This window comes from Microcaecilia unicolor, chromosome 11, assembly GCF_901765095.1.
Source record: "Microcaecilia unicolor chromosome 11, aMicUni1.1, whole genome shotgun sequence".
Lineage (NCBI taxonomy): Eukaryota > Metazoa > Chordata > Amphibia > Gymnophiona > Siphonopidae > Microcaecilia > Microcaecilia unicolor.
The window spans coordinates 76,333,235-76,349,092 of NC_044041.1; the positions used below are offsets into that span (position 1 = coordinate 76,333,235).

Below are 15,858 nucleotides of genomic sequence, written 5' to 3' on the forward strand. Positions count from 1 at the left end.
CTCACCTTTCACCACCTAATTCCCTTCTCTTCCTCTATCTCTACCTCCTTGCTCTTCGCTCTTCCATGCCACTCTTTCCTTTATTTCCTCTCCACTTCTTCCCCTTCTCACTCCTCCCTACCTACCCACCCTTCTCATGTCTCGCCTTTCCCACTTCCTCTCCCTCCCCTACACTTCATCCATCCCCGTAGCCAGCATCAGCCATTCCCTACCCTCCCCTCTTCCATCCCCACAGCCTGGCATCAGCCCTTCCCCTAACCCCCCCCCCCAATCCATCCCTGTAGCCTGGCACTAGCCTTTCTCTTCTCTAACCTAAACTCCCCCCAACCATCCCCATAGCCCAGCATCAGCCCTTTCGTTCTCTAACCTACCCCCACCCATCCATCCCCATAGCTCAGCATCAGCCCTGGCCTACCCCCTACCCATCCCCCCATAATCTGGCATCTCCCTCCTCCCCTCCCAAAGCACACCAGCATTAAATAGAAAACCTTTTATTTTTTAATGACCTGGGCACTGCAGAGCCTACCTCCACCCAGAAACCTGTCTACATTAAGTATAAAACTTTTTTAAAAAATTATTTTAACCTGGGCACTGCAGAGACTATTCCCACCCAGAAGCTCACCGTCAGCATTACACTGTATGTGTTAAAAAATATATTTATTTTTACCTGGGCAGCTAAGCTTGAGTTTCCCAAATTTGTGTGCATATGGTGGCAGGTGCAGACTCAGAGAGCACTGCAGACTGTGCTCCACATGCTGACTCCTGTGCATGTTATGGGGCTGCGGGCCTCAGGAGAGTGCTGAGGCCGGTGGGGGGGGGGGGGGGGGGGGGCTGAACTAAAGGCTGATCCAGCGAGAGCTAACATCTTCTCCAGCTACTGCTGGCACAGTGGAGGAGCCACGGCACTACAGCACCAGTATGCATGCCACAGGGACACTTGGGGGCCAGACAAGGCAAGGCAGGGCCCTGAGAGTGAGACAGGGCCGACAGATGATTGGCTTGAGAGCAGCAAACCATAATACTGCGGCAGCAGCGGCTGACTTTCCAATCTGGAGTGGACCTGCACTAAAGTGGAGGACTGGAGAGCTGCTGTTTTGCTGCCGGCTGACTAAATACACATGGCTGAGCCATGGCAAAGCTGTGCACGTCCACTCAGACTAGACTGAGCCAACAGATTTATTTTCCTCTTAACATAATTAACTTTGCATGAACTTGGTAGCTTACAGTGCTGCCACATTCAGACTGACTCTGGACAGAACTTCTGCATTAAGGAAGCCCAATAACTCTCTGTGAAAAAGTAGTAATAAAAAAGGGCAAGTGCATTTTCATAATATACCACTGCAATCCTCAAAACAAAAGGAGCAAGTTCTCACATGCCATCTTTTTCTTTTGATGTAGGTACAGTAAAAAAAGATGTTAAATACTCCCAGGTCTCAACTGGCGCCTATCAGTACAAACCGGGGGCCTGAACCCACCAGGCCCACCCGAAGCTATGTCCCTGGTTAAATCCAAATCACTAGTGTTCTGGCTTTAAAACACAAACTAGAAAGTAACAGAACAAAACATTTGATTTTCAATTGTGCTGTATTTTGCTCCCTATGTTGAGATTCAAATGAAAAAGAATCAAAAACATGAGAAACAAGTACAAATTTAATCTCCTACAGAGTAGCAAAGGTTGGGGTGGGGGACTACTTTTATGAAAAACATATTGCCAACAGTTGATTGTTAAGCACCTGATTTTCATAACATGATGTCTGTTTTGGTGGCCCTTTACTAGGTGAAAATATCTCTGCATGAATACAAGTGGTCCCTATAACCAGCCCCTCCATATGAAACAATTATTTACAATTTAGAGCTAATTACTCAATACTTCCCCTGTGTACAGGATGACAACATGGATAGAGCAGCTTATAGGTTTGCTTGTTTTTTTTTTTTTTTTTTTTGGGGGGGGGGGGGGGGGTGAATGGGGATGACCGACAGCTGCGCGCAGGAGAGGGAAAGGGAAGTCAACTAAATTGGCTTCATCTTTTTAATGTCTCCTGTTCCGGCTCCCTGCACCGCTGTCCTTCACTGTTGCTGTTCTTCAATTTTCTGGGCCGCCAGCAGCGTCAGTGAAGTAAACACATTGTCTTCGGCAGTCCCGGAAGCTCTCCCTCTGTTGCAGCATCCTGCCTAGACAGGACAAGAAATTGTAGCAGAGGGAAAGCTTCTGGGTTACTGAAGGCAGTGTTTTTACCTTACCGACGCTGCCAGCAGCCCAGAAAATTGAAAGGGAGCGGTGCAAGGAACAGTGAAGGGCAGCGGTGCAGGAAGCGGGAGAGCAGTCAGTAGTACCTAAAACACAGGCACTTGACTGGTCATCAGGGTTGGGGGGCCTGAGGCTGGAATGGGGGGGGGGCTGGCCCCCCATAGCTAGGCCACTGGGTAGGGGGGCTCTATACAATAAATGTAAACCGCTTTGCTTGTTATCACAGAAAGGCAGTGTATCAAATCCATGACCTTGCACCACAAACTGTAGCATCCAATTTACATAGTAATAAGGTGTTTAGCATTCATTTGCATCTTGTTACTATATATCTGTGGTCGCTTATATTAGTCTGCATTATGGTAATATTACATACGTTACTGATGTTTAATGCAAGTTAAAGGGTAAATAACATGCATGACCATAAAGCACCTTAATAACTATCCCTCCCCCCTTACTTAAATCCTAAGAAATGTCAGCAGCAGAGCTGAAGAGTGGTATCATGTAGTAAGCATGGTTTTTTTTAACATGATCTCGTCATTTATGAAGTTTTTGTATGTTGCACGATTTCAGTTACCTTGAGATTCAAACTGCTGAACAGCCTCGCTCACAGCCTCATCTGGATCCATGTCAAATTCTGTAATATTTTCCTGCACCACAGCATCAAATGTATCTTGAGTGATTTGTCTAGAAGCCATGACTGCTTTTTGAGTGGGATGGTCTTTCACCTGGTATGAGAAGAGAGTTAAGTAATCAGGGATGGAAAACGTGTGTAAGCCAGGTCACTACTCACTCACAAATCAGAACCACCATTCAGAACCAAGAAGCTGCTGCCAGGAGCCAACATTGTGGTACAGAGGACAAACAGCCCCTTCTTCAGCCAGGGCTGAACAATCAGAGTTGGGCCAAGAGGTTGCCACTGCAGGGCCACAGTCAAGAAGGAAAGGAAAGAGAAACATGGGGAGGGGGTAGAGGAGGGCATCTAGGCCAACTTCAGCCAGAGGAACAACAACAAAAATGAATGATAAAATCACATTTTTCCTGGCTCTTAACAGTTTTGAAAAGTATTTCCATCCCAGTGAGCAATAATCCAGATCCTTTTTCAAACCAGGACAAAGGAGTATTCCATATATGCTAAAACAAAATTACAACTGTAAATACTACACTACACATGATTTATATTCCGCAATATCTCGATATAGATTCATCGCAGATTAGAAAATAGAAAAACATCCAAAACGGATGGAATAACATGGTACTGGTTAGAGAGGTGTGGTAGCCATGTTAGTCTACTTTTAAAGGTAAGCAACAGAAATAAAACAAAACAAAACATGAAAAAGAAAACAAGATGATACCTTTTTTATTGGACATAACTTAATACATTTTTTGAAAAGCTTTCGAAGGTTGCCCTTCTTCGTCAGATCGGAAACTGGTACTGGTTGAATCCCAAGAATGGTACACTTAAAACATATCAGAAATCAATATCCAAATCTGAAAATATATGAGTCTTCAAGTTTCAATTGAAAATATGGTATGAAGCAATTGCCAACATCTAATTGACTGCCTGAGAAGTCTGCTGCATCCCTCTGTCCTTGAGAGCTTATACTTCAAATGCGTTGTCTATAAAGTGCCACCAGCCTCTGTCATTTTTGTTACTCCACTCTAATATGGCTACACTTCTGGAAGTTATCTATCAAGAAGTCAAAAAAATCCATTCCAATGTCTCTTTCCTGGGATTAATATGGTAACAATTTTTTTTGATAGAACAGTCGGCTGGGAAAAAGCCACCTATGTTCCTTGTGATTCTGGGCAAGTCACTTCAACTTCTGTTGCCTTGGGTACAAACTTAGGGCATTTATATATTAAGCATTCTTTCTCCACAGATAAAAATTAGATTGTAAGCCCTCTGAGGACAGGGAAATACCCTACTTTTAAGTAAACCACCTTGTACTACTACAACTTTCTCCATATTTATTAGAAAATGTCCCCACTATTATTTAATATCATTTGAAAATAGATTTTCATTTTTACAAGACTGTGATCTTCAGCAAATTGTATTATCAACTCACTGTATTGGCCATACACTGGATCTTCTCATCGCCTGGGCATCTGATGTAATTGCAGTTAGTGATCTCCAAGTTATATCTGTTCTCTGATCACCTTCAGCTGGCATTCAAAAGCCTCTCTATAAACTCATTCTTGTAACTCTCCCTGGAAATCTCAAAGTATGAGACCTTTATGTTCCACTGTAAACCATTTCCAAAGGATTTTGTTTCTACCATACTCTGGCACACATATGGGATGCTATTCTCTACTCCAGCCTAGATGAGGCAGCCGATTTGTGCACACATTACTCCACTACTCATAGATTATCCCAGTCTTGGTACCAACATCGTTTACACTTGTTAAAATACATTAAAGACATTCATGATGGTTTAATAACCTATAGGAACAATGCACTAACCTGTAAAGACTCTATTGTTCAGGTTGAGACTACTATTTTGCCATGATAAACCATAATATTTCTTCTTCCAAGCCTGACAATTTACTAAATCCTTCCTGTTCCCTCCCCATCGCTCATTCTTACTGCTCGACAATGGTAAGAATTGCAATAACCTTCTTACCAGGCACAAGACGCACAGGGTGATGATATTAACGAGGGACACAGAAGAAATTGTGTGGCACAACTTGTTTCCTGAAGAAGTAACTAAATGGAGGTGCTCTGCTGAGCAAACCTAGCAAACAGCACATCTATAAAGATAAGTACCTATGACGCCCTTAAGAAACTTATTGTTAAACATTTGAAAAGAAGATCAAAGAAATATATATAGTGAATAAGGACTAAGAAAATAGAAAAGAAAAATAAAAAAATAAAAAGATTCTCTTCCTGGAGGGTTTTAAGGCTGATGAGGAAGCCCGCCTGGCAAAAAATTTGCCGAGCATCTGAAGCCTTTTCCTCCTTGAAATAAAGGATTGATAAAATAAAAATCATAGGAAGGTAAAGATTGCAACTTGTTTCCAGTAGATTTAATAGACTTCTTAGAGAAAAATCAACAATTTATATGCCTCTCTTCCTAGTACTACTTCCGCTCTTGTACCTACTGACCTGCCCTGCTCTCTCCCTTCATGCGCTTCCTCTCTCTGCAACAAGCTTTCCAACTTTCGACTCCTGTCAGGTCTTGAATTTATAGACAGCACAACTTTTTTCACCTCCTCTATTTCAGTCATAGACCCTATCTCTCTCTTTAGGCTTAAGCAGCTACTATCTCAGCTTCCTTATCAGCACCATATTGTCTCCACTAGTTTAAAGAGGTTCCTTTTAGACTGGAAAGAAGCTATCATTCTCCACAACTCAAGGATCCTAAAGAGGACCCTGCGGTACCATCACATTATTAACCTATTTCCAATCCACCATTTATTTCAAAATTGTGGCCTCTTAGTTATCCTCTTATCTCAACCAGACTAATGGGCTTCACCCTTGGCAGACAGGCTTTCATCTCATTCCCTTCTTTCCTTAGTCAATTATATTCAGGTGAGTCTCAAAAGCAGCACAGAAGTTCTAAAATTCTTCCTTGATCTCACAGCTAATGTTAACCGAGTTGACATGAGCTAATATCTTCAGTTACATAATCCTGTGAGAGGTACTTTATGGGAAAATTAGGTTCTTACCGTGATAATTTTCTTTCCTTTAGTCATAGCAGATGCAGCCATTACAGATGGGTTGTGTCCATCAACCAGCAGAGGGAGATAGAGAGCACACTTTTTTCAGTGCCTCATACCAGCTTGCTCCACTGCCTCTCCTTCAGTAATTGAAGCTTCCAAAGCAGTATGGCAAACCGCAATGGGAATAACATGAGCTTTCCTCACAGCGAACGATGGCCCTACAACAAAGGGCATTAACTCAGAATGGAGGGAATGAAACATCCTCCCGGAGGGCATAAACTCATCCTCCACTGAGACATAACTGGAGGGAATAAACTCATCCTCCCAGAGGGAATAAACTCATCCTCCAAAACATGAAACTGGAGGGAATTAAGTCATCCTCCTTTAATTGAACAAGAATCCTGAAGACTGTTTTCCGACTTTCTCCCAAGGACGGAATCTCCAGGAAACATGAACAGAACCTGAAATAGATTTACAGCAGATAGCAATCAGACAGGGAGGGATCATGGCTGCATCTGCTATGACTAAAGGAAAGAAAATTACCAAGGTAAGAACCTAATTTTCCCTTCCTTGTCATCAAGCAGATGCAGCCATTACAGATGGGATGTATCAAAGTAATCCCTAGATAGGGTGGGAACAAGCCACACCATGCGCCAGCACTTGCGCTCCAAAATGTGCGTCCCTCCTGGCAGCCACATCCAGCCTGTAATGTTGGGCAAAAGATAGCTTAGAAGCCCATGTTGCTGCACTACAAATCTCTTGAAGAGAGAGTGCTCCAGTTTCAGCCCAAGAAGAGGAAATTCCTATAGTGGAATGCGCCTTAAAGGCATCAGGCGGAGGCCGGCCGGCAAGCAAATAAGCTGAAAAGATAGATTCTTTAAGCCAGCGGGTAATAGTGGCTTTAGACGCTGGAGACCCTCTGCGAGGCCCTGATAGCAAAACAAACAGATGATCAGAGGTCCTGAAAGAGTTAGTAACTCGCAGATACTGCAGTAGAGTCCTGCGCACGTCCAACAGGTGCAATTGCCCAAAGGAGTCTGGAAACTCCTCCTCTACAAAGGAGGGCAAGAAAATAGGTTGGTTTAGGTGAAACGCTGAAACCACCTTAGGCAAGAAGGAAGGCACGGTCCGAACCGTGACCCCGGACTCCGAAAACTGCAGAAAAGGGTCTCTACAGGACAGCGCCTGGAGCTCTGACACCCGTCTCACTGAAGTAATGGCCACTAAAAAGACGGCCTTCAGTGTCAAATCTTTCTCTGAAGCACGCCGAAGCGGTTCAAAGGGAGCACCCTGAAGGGCTTTCAGCACTAGCCCCAGGTTCCACGCTGGACAAGGTGCACGCACGGGAGGACGGAGCCGAAGCACCCCTCTAAGAAACCGTGCCACATCTGGATGAGCAGCTAAAGACACGCCGGGAGGCCAATGCTGCCACTTGCACCCGCAGGGAATTATAGGCCAAGCCTTTTTTTTTTACACCATCCTGCAAAAAGTCCAGAATCGGCGAGACAGGAGCCCGCAGGGGTGTGACCTCTTTAGAAGCACACCAGACTTCAAACTGGCGCCAAATCCTGGCATAAGCTACGGAAGTGGAACGCTTGCGGGCTTGCAGGAGAGTGGTAATTACTTTATTGGAATAGCCTTTGTCTCTCAATTCCGCCCTCTCAATCGCCAGGCCATAAGACCAAATCGGCCGGCGTCCTTCATGGTCACCGGACCCTGTGACAACAGGTTGGGAACCAGAGGTAACTGAAGGGGATCCTCTACGAGCATCTGTCGGAGGTCCGCATACCAAGGCCTCCTGGGCCAATCCGGGGCGATGAGAACCACTTCTCCGGGATGCAGCCGAATCCGCAGGAGCACTCGCCCTATCAAGGGCCACGGAGGGAACACATACAGTAGGCCCGGAGGCCAGGGTTGAGCCAAGGCATCCAACCCCGCCGAGCGAAGATCTCTCCGTCTGCTGAAAAAGCACGGGACTTTGGCATTGGTGCTTGTCGCCATTAGATCCATCACGGGCTTGCCCCACTTGGCACATATCTGCAGGAACACTTCGTCTGCAAGTTCCCACTCCGCTGGATCAATCTGATGCCTGCTTAGATAATCGGCTTGCACGTTGCTCTGACCTGCCGACAGAAACTGTAGATGCAGCTCGGCCCAGTGGCAAATTTGTTCGGCCTGCGCGGCTAGAGCTCTGCACTGAGTGCCGCCTTGTTGATTTATGTAGGCCACTGCTGTTGTGCTGTCCGACATCACTCTGACAGCCTATCCTTCCAGGGTCACTTGAAAGGCCAGAAGCGCCTGAAACACCGCTTTCAACTCTAGGCGGTTGATGGACCACTCCGACTCCTCGGGTGTCCATAGACCCTGGGCATGCTTCCCCTTGCAATGTGCGCCCCAGCCTTTCAGGCTGGCATCTGTCAACACTAGGCACCAATCGGGGAGCGCCAGCGGCATTCCTCGTCGCAGCATGCTGTTTGAGAGCCACCACTCCATGCTGAGTCGGGCCGCAGGGAGCCAAGAGAGTCTGCATTGATAATCCTGAGATACTGGAGACCATCTTTGGAGTAGAGCATACTGTAGAGGTCTCAGGTGCGTTCTTGCCCAGGGCACCAGTTCCATGGTGGCCATCATCGATTCATGCAGCTGGACAATGTCCCAAGCTCGCGGGCGGGGCATCCTCAGGAGCAGACGGACCTGATTCTGAAGCTTGCACCGCCTTTGCTCGGGTAGGTACACATACCCCGAGGCTGTGTCGAACCTGGCCCCCAAATATTCTAGAGAATGCGAGGAGGTCAGGTGACTTTTGGCCAAATTGACGACCCAGCCCAGAGACTGAAGTACTGAGACCACTCTGGCTGTGACATGCTGACTCTCTGCAGCAAAGTTTGCTCGAATGAGTCAGTCGTTCAGGTACCCTCTCGCCTTAGAAAGGCAGCTACTATCACCATAACCTTCGAAAAGGTGCGGGGAGCTATGGCGAGGCCAAAAGGCAAGCCCCGGTACTGGAAATGCTTTCCCATCACCGCAAACCTCAGAAACTTCTGGTGCGGGGGCCAAATTGGTATGTGCAAGTAAGCTTCTTTCAGGTCCAGAGACTTGAGAAACTCTCCTGGCTGTACCGCCGCAATGACGGGGCGCAGGGTTTCCATGTGAAAATGCCGCACTCTCAGGGACTTAATTCTTTTAAGTCCAGAATAGAGCGAAAAGACCCTCCTTTTCATGGCACCACAAAGTAGATGGAGTAGCGGCCACAGCCGTGTTCGGTGGGAGGTACCGGGGACACGGCCCCTATCTGAATCAGACCTTGCAAAGTCTCCTCTACCGCAGCCCGTTTGGCGGCAGAACCGCATCGGGACTCCACAAACACGTCTCTTACAGGGGCGTGGAATTCTATTCTGTAACCGTTTCTGATCAGGTCCAAGACCCACTGATCTGAGGAAATGTTGGCCCACTCCTCGGCAAAGAGGGAAAGACGTCCTCCGATGACAGGACTCGAGGAGAGGGCCGGCGCACCATCATTGAGAGGGTCGCCCCTGAACTCCAGGCCTTGAGCCAGCGGTGGCAGAACGTTTGTCCGAGCGAAAGGAGTTCCTCTGCTGAAAACGGGCACGAGAAGTGAACCCAGCAGAACGCCCCGGGCGGTACCTTCGAGCTTCACGGAAGCGAGGTCTGTAAGAGGAGTGGACCGCCGCACCCTTAGAGGAAGGCCGAGGCCTATCTTCGGGCAAGCGCTGGGGTTTAGCCTCACCCAGGCCCTTCACAATTTTCTCCAACTCCTCACCAAACAGGAGAAGGCCTTGAAAGGGCAACTTCACCAACTTTTGCTTAGAGGCCATGTCCACCGCCCAATGCCGTAGCCAAAGAAGACGGCGAGCCGCCACTGCTACTGCCATGTGTTTAGCCGAAGCTCTGACAATATCATAAAGGGCGTCAGCAAGAAAGGACAAGGCCGACTCCATCTGCGGAGTCACATCTGAAAAGGGCTCCGCTCCATCACCGGGCGAGAGGTAATGAGAGCGTGGATGAGAGTTTGGGTGGTGTGCTCAGAGAGGAAGGGGCGAATTTTGTTGATGTTAAAGAGGAAGAAGCGACAGGTCTTGGCGGTTTGCTGGATGTGCGCCGAGAAGGAGAGGGAGGAGTCGAAGATGACTCCGAAGTTGCGGGCGGATGAGACGGGGAGGATGAGAGTGTTATCAACTGAGATTGAAAGCGGGGGAAGAGGAGAAGTGGGTTTTGGTGGAAAGACGATAAGCTCGGTCTTGGCCATGTTCAGTTTCAGGTGGCGGTTGGACATCCAAGCAGCCTTATCCTACTCTGCATTGCTCACTAGACGCTGTAGTCCCATCCCCAGAGACTTATCAGCCTCATTGGGATTACTTCTCTCTATATGCTACTATATATTCGTCCCAGAGTTGTATTCTCTTTTCTGGAACCTTATCATCTTCCTTGCACCTACTGTTACTCTATTGTTCATTCTGTATATATTCCCGGAGTTGGTACTCTCCTCTCTGGAACCTGTAAGCCACATTAAGCCTACTGCTATGCGAGAAAATGTGGGATACAAATGTAATAAATAAATTAGTACATAAGTATTGCCACACTGGGACAGACCAAAGGTCCATCCAGCTCAGCATCCTGTGGCCAATCCAGGTCACAAATACCTGGCAAGATCCCAAACAAACTCAATACATCCCAGAAATAAGCAGTGGATTTTCCCCAAGTCAATTTTCCGTTAGGAAGCCGTCCAGACCCTTTTGAAACCCTGCTAAGCTAACCGCCTTTACCAAGTTCTCTGGCAACGAATTCCAGAGTTTCATTACACGTTGAGTGAAGAAACATTTTCTCCAATTTGTATTAAATAATGTAGCTTCATCGCACGCCCCCTAGTCTTAGTATTTTTGGAAAGAGTAAACAAATGATTCACATCTACCTGTTCCACTCCACTCATTATTTTATAAACCTCTATCATATCTCCCCTCAGCTGTCTCTTCTCCAAGCTGAAGAGCCCTAGATGTTTCAGCCTTTCCTCATAGGGAAGTCGACCCTTCCCCTTTTATCATTTTCGTCGCCCTTCTCTGTACCTTTTCTAATTCCACTATATTTTTGGGGGGATGCAGCGACCAGAATTGAACACAATATTCGAGTGCAGTTGCACCATGTACCGATAGAAAGGCATTAAAACATCCTCACTTTTGTTTTCCATTCCTTTCCCAATAATACCTAACATTCTATTTACTTTCTTAGCCACTGCAGCACACTGAACAGAGGACTTCAACGTACCATCAACAATGACGCAAACATCCGTTTCTTGGTCGGTGATTCCTAATGTGGAACCTTGAATTACGTAGCTATCAGGGCCGGTCTTAGCAAGTGCAGGGCCCTATGCAGACCAATTTGATGGGGCCCCACCCTAGCCCCACCCCACCCTAACTCCGCCCCCCCACCCTAGCTCCAGGACTGGCCACCCCTCCCTCCGCGCTCCAAGGCCCCCAGCTCCAGGGCTTGTCGATCCTCCACAGTCAATGTTAACTGAAAGCCATGTCTTTTTCACAAACACAGATACACCCTAATCCACTATAGAATAAGTAATAATAAACTTTCTATTTAGACAAAAATTAAACTGAACCCCCAGGATGCCAGACTCTGCATACAATGCAACACCACAGAAACAGAAAACGTCCCCTAGTACTGTGCAAAATATAAAGACAGCAGATGTAAATTTGAAAAAAAACTAACAAATACCAATCACCACTTTACAAATTAACAAAGAAAAATAAAACAAATATAGAAAATAAAATAATACAATTTTATTAGACTAATACATTTAGCTTTCAGAGGCCAAAACATCCTTCCTCAGGTCAATACAGTATAGTACTGTTACAGTATCCTATCCTGACCTGAGGAAGGGGGTTTTGTTCTCCGAAAGTTAGCCAAAATGTATTAAAATGAGTCCAATAAAAAGATGACCTTGTTTACATGTTCTGTTACAAACATCTCTCTATATAAAAGGCAACACCAACGTTCTATGAAGCCTCCAGCCGGAAGCGTGAAGGGGGCGAGATATCCGGTTTCCCTATGAGTGTCTGCCCCACCCTCTCTGTAACACAGTCAGTGAAGGAAAACAGCAGAGCACGAAATCAAATCGCTGGCTCTGTAACAGTGAAGGACTCAGAGGGGGGAGGGGAGAGAGGGGGGGAGGGGAGAGAGGCCAGAGGGCAGGGACACACACACTCCCACATGCACACAGAAGAAAACATTGCTAGCCCCCGTTTCATTTGCATCAGAAACGGGGCTTTTTTACTAGTTTATTATTAACACAGCTACAATACTACTTTATCCTAAAGGAAAAAAATAAAAATATATATTTTATTTAGTTTGTTGTCTCTGGTTTCTGCTTTCCTCATCTTCTTTTCACTGTCTTCCTTCCATCCAGCATCTGTCTTCGGTCTCTCTCTGCTATCCAGTGTCTGCCCTCTCTGCTGTCCCCTCCATCCAATGTCTGCCCTCTCTCCCTGCCTCTTCCATCCACCATCTGCCCCTGTCTGCCCTCTCCCTCTTCCATTCACTGTCTGCCCTTTCTATCCCTTCCATCCACTGTCTGCCCTTTCTCTCTGCCCCTTTAATCCACCATTTGCCCTCCCTCTCCCATCCATCCAGGGTCTGCTCTCCCTCTCGCTCCCCCTTCCATCCAGGATCTGCCCCTCTCTTTACCCCTTTTTTCAGCCCCACTATCCCACCAGTCCCCCATTTCAGCCCCAGCCAATTTCTCCCACGCCCCGAGCTTCAGCCCCCCAGCCACTTCTCCCTGTCCCCTTTTCAGCCCCAGCCCTTTTCTCCCACCAGTCCCGAGCTTCAGCCCCCAGCCACTTCTCCCTGTCCCCTTTTCAGCCCCCAGTTTCAACCCCAGTCCCCAGCCCTTTTCTCTCACCACTCCCAAGCTTCAGCCCCAGCCACTTCTCCCTATCTCCCTTTTCAGCCCCCAGTACCCATAGTTTCAGCTCCTGCCCCTTTTCAGCCTCCAGCCCCAGTACTAGCCCCCTTATCCCACCTACCCTCCTTTTCGCCCCCAGTATCCACATGCCTTGTATTAGGGCCCTCCCCCCTTTTCAGTCCCAGAACCATTCTCCCACCTGACCCACGCTTGCCCCATTTTCCCACCAGCCCCAGGCATGGCCCCCATTTTCCCATATGGCCCCTTCTCAAACCCCAGTTCCAGCCCCCTTCTCCCATCTGACAGCCCCCTCCCCTCCTCCCATTCGAGAACCCCCTCGCCTCCCCACCCCAGTCCCTGGCTCCTGCCATCCGAAAACCCCCTCCCCTCATCTGAGAACCCCCACCCCACACCCTTCTCCCATCTGAGTCCCCCTTACTCCCTCCCCCATCTGAGAACCCCCACCCCACACCCTTCCCCCATCTGAGTCCCCCCGACCCACCTACCAGCTCCATTCTCCTGCTGCCACCCACTGCCTTTAAAAAAAAATTTGCGAAGCGCCAGAGTGGCAGGCAGAACCTTGCGTCTGCCCTCCCTGCTAGTAAAAATCTCTTCGACGTCGTCGGGCCTTCCCACACTGAGTCCCGCCCACCCTCACGGTAATAGGAAGTTACCTCAGAGGAGGGCGGGACTTAATGTGGGAAGGCCCGATGACGTCGAGGAGATTTTTACTAGCAGGGCAGACGCGAGGCGCTGCCTGCCACTCTGGCACTTCGCAAAATTTTTTTTAAAGACAGGACAGGGTGTGGGAGCAGCGGTCGACCGTCGGGGTGGGAGCAGCGGGCGGGGCAACTTCAGGCGCGTTGCGTGGGGCCCTATGTGGTCGCCTCGCCCTAAGACCTGCCCTGGTAGCTATAGTTCATTCATCTAGCCAGAACCTACTGGTCATCCCATCATTTTGACACATTTGTCTGGATATTACCAGGTACTCCTCTTTTATTGTACTCATTCCCACCTCTGGATATCTGCCTGGAACTGTCATTCCAGAAATTCAGAGCACTTAAAACCTACTATTTTAACCTGGCATTCCCATCAACATAAATGTATTACTTTACTGTGGTGCAGTAGTCTAACCCTACTTGCAGAACTTAGTCTGTTTTTGTAGATTTAAATGTTTTGAATTGACTTTGTAATGTAGGCCCCCTATTATGGTCTGCTTCTTTTTTTTGTTTGTTTTGATCATACATTGTAAACCATTTAGATAGTCTGTTTTAGCTGTATACTAAATAAAGTTGATGCTTGATACTGAAAAGGCAGTAGCTACATATAAAACAAATAAAACAGCAGAAATATAGTAAAGGGAGTGATTTATAAATCATTTTTCCAAACAAAGTCTATGTCACACATTGAAAATGGCTCTTATAAAACTGAATTGAGTATGCCCATGAAAACCTAGGCACACCCCAATTTGCACATATGCCTTCCAGGGGCATAGCTAGAATGGAATTCTGATGTACAAGACTTATGAGGAGAGACTTGCTGACCTGAACATGTATATCCTGGAGGAAAGGAGAAACAGGGGTGATATGATATAGACGTTCAAATATTTGAAAGGTATTAATCCACAAATGAACATTTTCTGTAGATGGGAAGGCGGTAGAACTAGAGGACATGAAATGAGATTGAAGGGGAGCAGACTCAAGAAAAATGTCAGGAAGTATTTTTTCACGGAGAGAGTGGTGAATACTTGGAATGCCCTCCCGTGGGGGGGGGTGGGGGGGTGGAGATGAAAACGGTAACGGAATAGCGCTATAGAAATGCTAAGTAGTAGTAGTAGTAATTCAAAAATGCGTGGGATAAACATAAAGGAATCCTGTTCCGAAGGAATGGATCCTCAGCAGCTCAGCCGAGATTGGGTGGCAGAGCCGGTGGTGGGAGGCGGGGCAAGTGCTGGGCAGACTTCTACGGTCTGTGCCCTGAAAATGGCAGAAACAAATCAAGGTCTGGTATACACAAAAAGTAGCACATATGAGTTTATCTTGTTGGGCAGACTGGATGGACCATACAGGTCTTTTTCTGCTGTCATCTACTATGTTACTATGTAAATGATGGCACAAAGTTTAATTAATCCATCCCTCTGAGGGAGTACAAAGAACAGACAAAGCCTCTGCAGGCAAGTTAACATTACTTTGCTTGGAAATTCCGGATAGAAGAGAGATTGTGGATTTATTGATAAATTCTATATTTTAATTAAAAAGCAAACACTAGTTACTAGGCCCCAAAATCCATTTGCCCTACTTTATTTAGTATGGTTAACGCAGGGGTGTCAAAGTGCACTCCCTGTTTTTAGGATATGCCTAATGAATATGCAAGACATACATATACATACACCGGAGAAAGTGCACACAAATATATTTCTTGAATATTCATTAGGGATAGCCTAAAGACCTGACTGATTTGTGGCCTTTCAGTATATTGCACTTTGACAACCTCAGCTTAAAGGGTCTAAAAAGCCATTTGACTAGTTGATTTTAACTGACCCTCATCATCTTCTCTGGTAGACTATCTCAGGCTCTCATCATCTTCCAGTAATTTTTACAAGATCCACATCATGGTCTTTGTAATACATTTTTGTACAGCACAGTACAAGAGGTACAAAAACTTAGATTGTGAGCCCACTAGGGACTGAGAAACTACCTGAATACCAACATATAAACTTGGTTTTGGTTGTACCACAGAAAGGCAGTGTGTATCCCTTCTGCATCTATCAGAACTATTTGTTAGGAATAAGTTAGTAGCAAAACTGCTTGCAACTTCCTGCTGTAAGACTTTTCAAAGGAACAGACACTACTAGTCAACTTCAAAACAAGTTCTGATAAAACCCAAGAAACAGCAAATTGCACAGAGCAGCCCCCAAATACCTTCCTTATATCCGGCTAGCACAACTAGAAGAGGCAGTACGACGGTGAGTGCAGATTACAGAAGTAACTTATACCCAAGCAGCTCCTGCAGCAAGTGG

The 15,858-nt window shown here is 46.7% G+C and overlaps 1 protein-coding gene across 3 annotated transcripts in view; it reads right to left on the reverse strand.

The window, feature by feature from the left end:
* ARMC6 (armadillo repeat containing 6) overlaps positions 1–15,858 on the reverse strand; it is a 33,724-nt gene that overhangs the window by 14,712 nt on the left and 3,154 nt on the right. For all 3 annotated transcript variants that reach the window (XM_030220107.1, XM_030220108.1, XM_030220106.1), the window contains exon 2: positions 2,823–2,973. In XM_030220107.1, the coding sequence (XP_030075967.1) occupies positions 2,823–2,943 (121 nt within the window). In that variant the 5' untranslated portion in view covers positions 2,944–2,973. The remainder of the gene's footprint in view (positions 1–2,822; positions 2,974–15,858) is intronic.